Source organism: Buceros rhinoceros, unplaced genomic scaffold, assembly GCF_000710305.1.
Source record: "Buceros rhinoceros silvestris isolate BGI_N320 unplaced genomic scaffold, ASM71030v1 scaffold15763, whole genome shotgun sequence".
Classification (NCBI taxonomy): Eukaryota; Metazoa; Chordata; class Aves; order Bucerotiformes; family Bucerotidae; genus Buceros; species Buceros rhinoceros.
The window spans coordinates 25,108-33,782 of record NW_010405556.1 but is presented as its reverse complement, the minus strand read 5'-3'; the positions used below and the strand labels follow the sequence as shown (position 1 = coordinate 33,782).

The following is an 8,675-nucleotide window of genomic DNA, read 5'->3' as shown; positions in this document are numbered from 1 at the left end:
AGAGTGTCATGCGACGCTACTTTGGGAGAGATAATTACATACTGCACAAACAATCACGGGAAGAGCTAAACACGTTATTTGAATGTTTTGAAGTAAATGGTAAAAGACAATGTTTAAATTAATTATTAATTAAAAATGAATGTTGCCATCTTTAAAGGTTTTTTTTTTTTTCAAAGCACTTTGTGCACTGATTTAAAATGCTGCAATATCAAAGTATCCGGAGCCTCAGATTCCTTCGTGCCCCCTCCCCTCTGACAACACATTATGCAGGTGGGAAACTTTTTCGCCATTAAATGCTAATTAGTTTCACAACTAATTACTATCATGGTATTAGGTTAATGTTTTTCTACTTTTTGATTTCGACTTACTTTTGTAAATCCCTTATTCAAATTACTTTGAAGTAAAAGACTACAAATTAGTTCTCCTTTTAATGTCAGCCGGTAATTTTACAGCCTGTTTTAAGGAGCGGGCAGCGGAGAGGCAGGGCAGCCCCGGCGCGCGGGCACTTGCACGGGAAGCCGACCGCTCCGCCGAGTCTTTAGAGAACTATGAGACTTATAAACTCCGGCTTCCTCGCCAGCCGCCAATTACCCAGTTTGTAATTTGAGGGGACAGGGAGAGTTAACAGCTTTGCAAACTCACTCCGTCACCCCATAAATACCGAACACACCCATCGGGGCATCACACCCTTCCTGCCTTACCCTTTCCTGCGCCAGCTCGCCGCCCGGCTGCCACGCACATGCAGCAGGGACCCCCGTTACTTCACGGGGTTATATACGCACTCGTTATGCTGCCGTCTGTTGCTATAATGCTCCTATTAATTTTCCTATTTTGATATTTTAAGAGCAATCTATAAATCACGCAGACCTTCACGTGTGCCATCGTTAATGCTTAGCAAGACTGTTGTGCTTCGAGTGGGGGGTTTTTTTGACCTGCCAAACGAGCCCGTTTCCCAGCAATGCCACATCGGCCGTGCTGTTGCACGGACTCAAGAGGACAGAAATCACATTTCTTTCTCCAAGGAACGCACCTGCCTACAAGGTTTTGCAAGGTTTAAAGAAGAGAACTGCAAAAAAGTTGACAATTTTATAGCTCTGTGTGCCCGTCCTAATGGATTGAGCTGAGGGGGTTTATGTGGAAATTGGTAAACGGCCCTTCTACGTCCTCATCAATCTAAGCGTGTCCCCAGATGGAGATGTCTACTCTTGCTGCTCCATCCATCAACCTCAGGAACCAACGGCGAAGGTCTCCAGCATCACAACTTCATCAGACAGCAAGACAACACCCAGAGCCCGCCGCGCGCCTCTGCCGTACTTACATTGCTTGCATAGGGGAACGTCCTGGACTACTGTCACTCCCGTTACTGTTCGTATGCTCCATTGCACCGTTAAGCTCTTCCCTCATCGCGCTGGCTAAATTGCCCAGAGTGGGATTTCCCATGGAAGCAGTAGTGTATAGAGGTATACTGTTCTCAGCCATTGAAGCCTGCCAAGGACACAAACAAATAGATGAAGAGCAATGACTAACGTTTTCATACATTGCACAACACGCTCACTTATTCCAAAACATTCTCTGCATCGATATTATTTGCAATTACCGTTTTTCTAAATGTTGTGCTTTCTGATAGGTATTACCCTGGTTCCACCAAGGGAAATTTAACATCATTTACATCTGGGTTTAAGCATTCATGGCTCTATTGGCTTGTGAGAGGACAGAGCTTTCCATTCCTATTTGGAAATACACCCTTCGGAAAACATAAAACGTCCTTTTCCTATTTTCATTTTGCAAAATTATGTTTGGAGCTTTGGGGGTTTTTGTGGCTTAGGTCTGGGTTCGTTTGTTTTTTTTTTTTTCTTCTAACGAAACGGGGGAAAAAAATTAGAAGTTGCTCAGCTGGTAACTCCTCCCTAGCAGAGCAAACAGGCACCGGGCAGGAGGGCAGCGTTACTGAGTTTGGTTGGTCTCGTGACACAAGCGCAAAGCTGCACTAGAAGGATCTGCCCAAACTGCGCCAATCTACCCGACAGCTAAACCAGTCCATGGGAAATTCTTCAACCCTCAGCAGCTCAGCTCTTACCTTAGCTATTACAGATCTGACCATTTTATTTCAATTTTAACTTGTTCTGAAGAAATGCCATGCAGAGGCACACTGGAGTTAACTTTCTGAATGGAAATCTTTGTAGGAAGAGAATGAACTGTTAAATATTTTCCTCCTGATTCCCACCGTTCTGCCTGCTAATATTTACAGTGTGTCGCGTTAGCTCATGTTGACGGCACGGTCCTGTGCCCGGCACGCCAGCGGTGGGAGCGCAGGAGCCCCGAGCTCCGGAGGAGCCCTGCGTTTGGCAGGGATGGGATGCACGGCTTTCCAAGGCCATAGCGCCCAGGGACTCGAAGGACATTTAACCATTTCACCCATCGCAGCCAGACCCGGCTGACATCATCTGCAGCTCTCCTGAGCCGTGTCAGCACCAGAGAGCCACAGACGCTGGCTTGGCAGAGCTCGACCTGCTCCAGGGGGACGTCAGCTGGCTGAGGCAGAAGAGTGAAAAAATCCATCAGGCTCCGAGTCTGCATGATGCAAACCCTGCCCGTGGGAGGGGAATTCAGGCAAACGTACTCCCCACTGAACGCTCTCACCTGCTCCTAGTCCATGGGACAGAACTCCTTGCCTGTTGCCGTCCGAGCCGGCAGAGCTGTTCCCAGGCAAGCACGGCCAGGGAGCGGGGTGGGGGGAGATGGGATGGGGGAGCACGACCAGCCCTGACCGCAGCATCTTCAGGAGCACAGTCCCTTTTATTCTTCCTTACGTTGACCTCTCCATGTGCAGCCCTATGTGTCACGTGTCATTACAAAAGCTATTCTAACGGGGAGGATTATTTTTATCTTCTTGATTCAACAACCGGCAAACTCATTGTGATTAGGGGACGCAAAGAATGGTTCACGTTTCCTGCACTTGGCAAAATAATGACTCAAGTTCTTCACCCATAGTGATAACTTGTAATTGCAGCAAAGCAATTTACTGGGGGAGAGGTGGGACATGAGGAATATCTGCTATAAAGATAGTAAGAGGGGAGGGGGGGTGTTTTGGGAGCCCCTGGTGACCCGCTGGGCAAAGAGAGTACTAGTGAGAGCTGGAGCCCCCATTCCGTCCACACACAGAGCGGGGAGAGAACTGCTGCTCCTCCCTGGCTGCAAGGGAGAACAGATGGGGGAGACATCAGATGGGTCTGGGTGAAGGAGAGGGGTGGCAGAGCCATCCCACAGGAAAGGGAAAACAGAGCCTGGCATCCCAGTGGCACACGGCACCCCGTGCCACCCCCCAAGCTGCTGAGAGGTGGCGCTGCGCTCACGGGGACGTGCAAAAAGCAGGTCTTTGCAGATGCCCGCAAAAGCCAGGGAGATATTGCTCATTAATTATTAATTCGACTGAACACAGGCGCTGGCAGGTAAAGTGGCCTTGTGTCCTAGCAGAAAGGTTGTTGCCTATGCGAGGTCCTCACTGGCCACCCGGCACCAGCCACCTGCATGGCTTCACCCAACGCCCCTGTACAGCACCCGAGCACTTGCCAGGATTTCACCTCTGAAATCCAGCGAGGGCAGAGAGGAGCAAGGAACCTGCCGGTGTATTTTCAGCCTGTCTCTCTGCAACAAATACTGCTCATCCCCATTTATTGCAGGGGCCACACGAGCGGTAGCAAACATGGCCCAGGGTCTTCTCTCCATCCACTCAGTTCACACGATGCTGGGGCGGGGGGCGCGAGTACGTGCCACTTCCAGGAGAAGCGGGCGATGGAAACAGTTTGGAGGTTATCACAAAAGACAAGAATGGATGGAGATGACGACAACGACACGTGTTTCAGAAATAAAACACGAACAGTTCCATATGATAAGCGTATTAATTGAAATTAGTCTCGTAGCTAACAATGTGAAGAAACGCAGGATCATTTCATTTTTGCCTTTCAGCCTCATGAATGTAAAATGTGCTTGTAATCTTAATACTATTCAAGAGACAAAGCAGTCTTTAAAAATCACACTTCACAAGACTCAAGGGAAAATAAGTTACTAATGAATGGTATTTACAGTTGCTTCATTTAAACATGCTTCCCTTTGCTTTTCAGAAGCGACTGCATAAACTGAAATAATTAGAAGAAAAGCAGAACATCGTATTTCTCCCGATAGTCTGTTTCTCGGTTCGGAAAAGAGAAGGCTGTTAAACCTTCCACAAACCACAGTTTGAGATCCATCACCACCAGCGAACTCCCGGAGAAGCGACCGTCAACAACCAACCGGGGTGCAACCACGCGCGGCGTTGCCTTCCAGATTCATTCCCACCGTGTGGAACAGGCTTGAAACCCCCCACAACCACCCCCCCACCCCACCCCTGCAAATTCAGGGCACGTGAATGCATTCAGATCTTTGGTTCGTACAGCAAATCCTGGCTTCACCTGGGGCTTCTGAGATGGACTCAAGAATTTGTAGAGAGGGGAAGAAAATGCCAACCTGATACACAGCACATGACAAAGGGCTGGAGACGCGCACCCTTCCAGGCTGCGAGTTATTAACTGCGCACCCACACTTTGTGTGTTCCTACGTGGTGAAACACCAGCATTTTTGTCTTACAATTACAGTACAGTTTAAACCAATAAAAACCATCTTTTTTTTTTAACCTCTATAGGAATTGTGACGTTTATTTTTTCACCAACAATAGGAAGAAATGCAAAAATAGCCCTTAAAAGAAAAGGGGGAAAAATGATCTGCTTTCTCTTTAAACCCACGAACAATAGAAGGTCACGTGCCGCAGTATCCTATCATTCAGCACATTAATAGCTGTGCTAGAGTAATTACACTTGTGGTATTTTTGCCTCAAGTGAAATTCTGAAATAAGAGGATGGAAATTATGATACTGCTGATAAATATTAATAAGTGAACTTTTAATTTTTTTGCCACAATATTCAAAATGCTAAGCATCTAGCTAATGCTGAAGCAGCCTGATATGTGTTTGCCTCCAGGGACTATGATGCTTTATGCACTTAAGAAAAAAGTTTAACGGAATTAAAATTTAATATCTAATTAGAGCAAGGCTAATATATTTTGAAATGAGTGGGGAAGACACACGCCTCTGTTGCATATTTGCCACAGTCATTAATCTTACCTGTAAAGCAGCATTGAGAGGTGTGCAGTAGGTGTGGCTGGTCTGTATGTTTTTAATAAGAGAAGGGTTACTGCATAAGAAAAACATAAAAAGAGAGTTAAATGCAACCAACTTCCATGCGAGTGTTTCAAGCATGTCATGTTTCCTCCCACACCAGAAAACTAGAGCTGAGATTGTTTTTCCACACAAGTTCTCTTTTGTTTCTCTTCTTCCCCCCCCCCCTCCAATTTAAAGAAAATATCTGCGTTCTAGGCTATGGTTATCATATTTGTCTTTACTAAATAAGGAACATCATTATCTCTTGACGTTACCTCGCCATGCGTTCTACTACCCTGCGTTAGTAGCCCATCTTGGCACCTCTGCTCATTTTAGCTGTGCTCAGGAGAAATTCTCCAACGCTCGTGGTGTCTGGGAGCCAGTGACCATGTAAAGGTCCACCACGAGGAGGCTACAACCAAAAAGCATCACGGGACCTTTTAAACACTGCTTCATGCAAATTATGGCTGGCAGCAGAGTACCTTGCGGTGGGGACCACGACAGCGAGGACTTGAGCCACGTCATTTCCTGCCAGGTGAATGGCGAGTGGCCCCACGGAGGAACTGTCTACACCATCGCCCCACCCAGCCTGGGGCTGCGGGCATGGAGGCACGATGGTAGGTACTGACTGAAACCACCACTGCCCTGAAGGCCATTTTAATAAAAATTAATTCCAATGTGCCATTCTGGCCCCTTACTTTAGGGTTACATGAGGGGTTGATTGGAGAAAAATGAATGCCAATACCTCCATTCTCTCTTTAACTGGCATCTAAATACCACTGGATCCACCAGAGGGGTAAAAAAGGTGAAACATATTCGAATACAAACTAGATAAAAAGTGCCAGTCCAAAAAAAAAAAAATTCCAAAGTTTTATCACTTCCTGGGCATTTTTATTTTTGTTTTTTTTCATGCGGGAGTCTGAAGTGAACCCCTCCCGCAGGGACCAGCAAGGATCAGTCATCCTGGAGAGATGGCCTTCAAGTAAAGGTCAAAGAAAATTGCTTTGGGAACCCCAGGAATATTTGTGTGTGGTTGTAGACACAGGATGGCTTGTTGATTATCATCTTTACAGATGGTCTCACTGCACTTTGAAACTTTTCAAAGTTAATTCAGCATTTCTGTCTTACAAGCACCTTATTTCTGGTTAAGATTTGCTAAACAAAGCATACAACTGAAAGCAAAGGAAAATATCAGAATTAAAACTTATCTGCAGCCTTTCCTGGCACGTATCTGTCTTCTGACAGGTCTACAGCATCATAACTGCACTAGCATGGCTAATTATTTCAGTCTATGCTGCGCTATAAGCAACTGCTATAACAAACATGTCAAAGTAGAGTTATTACTACGGGCATTTGGATTATCAGAGTAGGACACACAAAATACACGTAACAACCAAAAATTTAGCTTCTTTAGCAGCAAAGGTGATGTCACTATTTCGTGAAATGCAAGTCTACATGAGATGGGTAAATCATGCAAAGCAAAGCAACAGCAGAAAAAAAAAATTAAAGCAAGTAAAAGCTCTTACTGTGCAACAAGCTCGCCAAAGTTTTCATCAGGGCAGTATTTTCGAGGACGGCCTCGTTGAATATGACGGCCACGTTTAAACTCTTCATCATCAACAGTCCAAAAGGACCCAAACTCATCCTCTACTCTGATAAAGCACTTATGCAGTGAGAGGTTGGTGCGAATGGCACCCTGGGACAAGAGCAGCAGCAAAGGAGATGAAGTGGAAACAAAGGGACACGGGATCGGGGACAGAACAGACATCAAATACAGGGAAAAGGAAAAAGAAAATAAAATGCAATAAGCATAAGCAAATGGTTTGTGAGGGTTAATATGCATTGCCACCTAAAAGCTACTAGCATGTGATGCAACAAACACCAAGCAAGCAGGGTCAGGGTACTGGTGGGCATACAAACAGTAGTGATGAGATGTTTGTCTTGGTTTCCCTTAACTGAAACAATGCGAAACCACCTGTGGTTGGTCTAACACCAGCTAGCAGCCAAAAGCCTCTACGTTAAACTGTAAGCATGATCCAAGCTAGGCTAAGAAGTTCAAACATGGTGGACATACCCACTGATCTTTTGTGGCCTTCGTTTTTGGAACTCTAGTTCATCCACTGTCCATACTGCCCCTTTAACGTTTTCTACTCGCACAAAACACTTGTGAAGACTAAGATTATGACGCACTGCATTCTGCAGCAAGTATAAAAGAGAAAACATTCAAAAACTTTCTATGAGAAAATGCTCATCATTGTCCAAGAACAGCAGCACAGTCAGCTTGACAGTCCTCATTTTTGCAATGTTAAGCCCCCTCCCCGCACCCGCTTGCGTTCCCCGGCTCTTTACATCTTATTTTTGCAAAGACAAAGTAAATATAAAAGCTTAAACCCAGGATTAGAATTTCAAGTTACTCTTATCAGTTATACCCAGTGTGAAGGAGAACAGCCATCGTTTCAAGCATGCACGTTCTATAATACAGCACATTTCATACAGAACACAGGAACAACAGGGCTCAGACATTTTCAAAACAAATATACACGCTCTGCAAAGAGGAACCTCTCCTCTCCTGGAAAGAAAGCAGTTAGAACAGAAAGGATTTCACATCAGTACAGTCGGCTCAGTTCAGCAGAGAGGCACTGGAGCTGCTGCCGCTGCGGTTTCCCGCAGCTGGGCTAATGCGAATCAGGTGCTGAACCTCCATCCACACCCACGGCATGGACGGGGGGCTCGGCAGCACCCCCCCGGCCGGCACGGCACCGACTCCTGCCTCCAAGGCTTGCTCTTATATGGAAGCTGGCTCCCATTTCTGGCAGACTACCGTACTGACTGATCTGAGCCTCTGCCAAGTGAAAACACGAGGAGGGCTCTCCGAAACAAAGTGATAATATCCCCACAGCTCATCACCCAGAGCGACCTCTGCTCATGGCATCCGATGATCAGATGTCCTCTCTGCAGCTTGGTGCTGGGGCAGGCTGAGCCCGGCCAACCCCTCCGACGTGCTCAGACCTTTGCTGAAGGCAGACACAACGAGACCCCTCACTTGGTCACAGCAAGCTGTGGCCTTTCTGTCCCCGCTCCCTCTGAAACGGCACCCAGAGCCTTGTTATTCCTCAAAGGGAGTGCCACGCTCCCTCCCCATTTGATGAGTTTTCTGAGCAAATACCCTCCTGCAATCCCTTGGATTTGTACATGGGTGCATTTGTACATCTTGTCCCCGGCGCCGCTGAAAGGGGCTTGGTAAACAGGGAAAACAGAAGAAGCCATTTGCTGAAAATATGCAGGAGAACAAACTCCATCCATCATCACTGGCACCATTGATTTAGTCAATCTGGTTGACTCGTTAGCAGGCACAATGCCAGCCAAACACATGGCCTGGGTCTAGGCAACCAAGAGTACAATTTTTTTTCCTTCCACCGTCGTCTTAGTCTTTTTTTTTTTTTTTTTTTTTATTAAACTCGGGTTTGGGGGGGGGAAGGGCGCT

General features: G+C 46.5%; 1 protein-coding gene across 1 annotated transcript in view; it reads right to left on the bottom strand.

The window, feature by feature from the left end:
- FOXP1 (forkhead box P1) overlaps positions 1-8,675 on the bottom strand; it is a gene marked incomplete at its 5' end in the record, with an annotated part of 33,860 nt that overhangs the window by 5,765 nt on the left and 19,420 nt on the right. Inside the window, 3 exons of the mRNA XM_010133786.1 lie at positions 1,319-1,485; positions 5,156-5,225; positions 7,266-7,387. Of these exons, the coding sequence (XP_010132088.1) occupies positions 1,319-1,485; positions 5,156-5,225; positions 7,266-7,387 (359 nt within the window). The remainder of the gene's footprint in view (positions 1-1,318; positions 1,486-5,155; positions 5,226-7,265; positions 7,388-8,675) is intronic.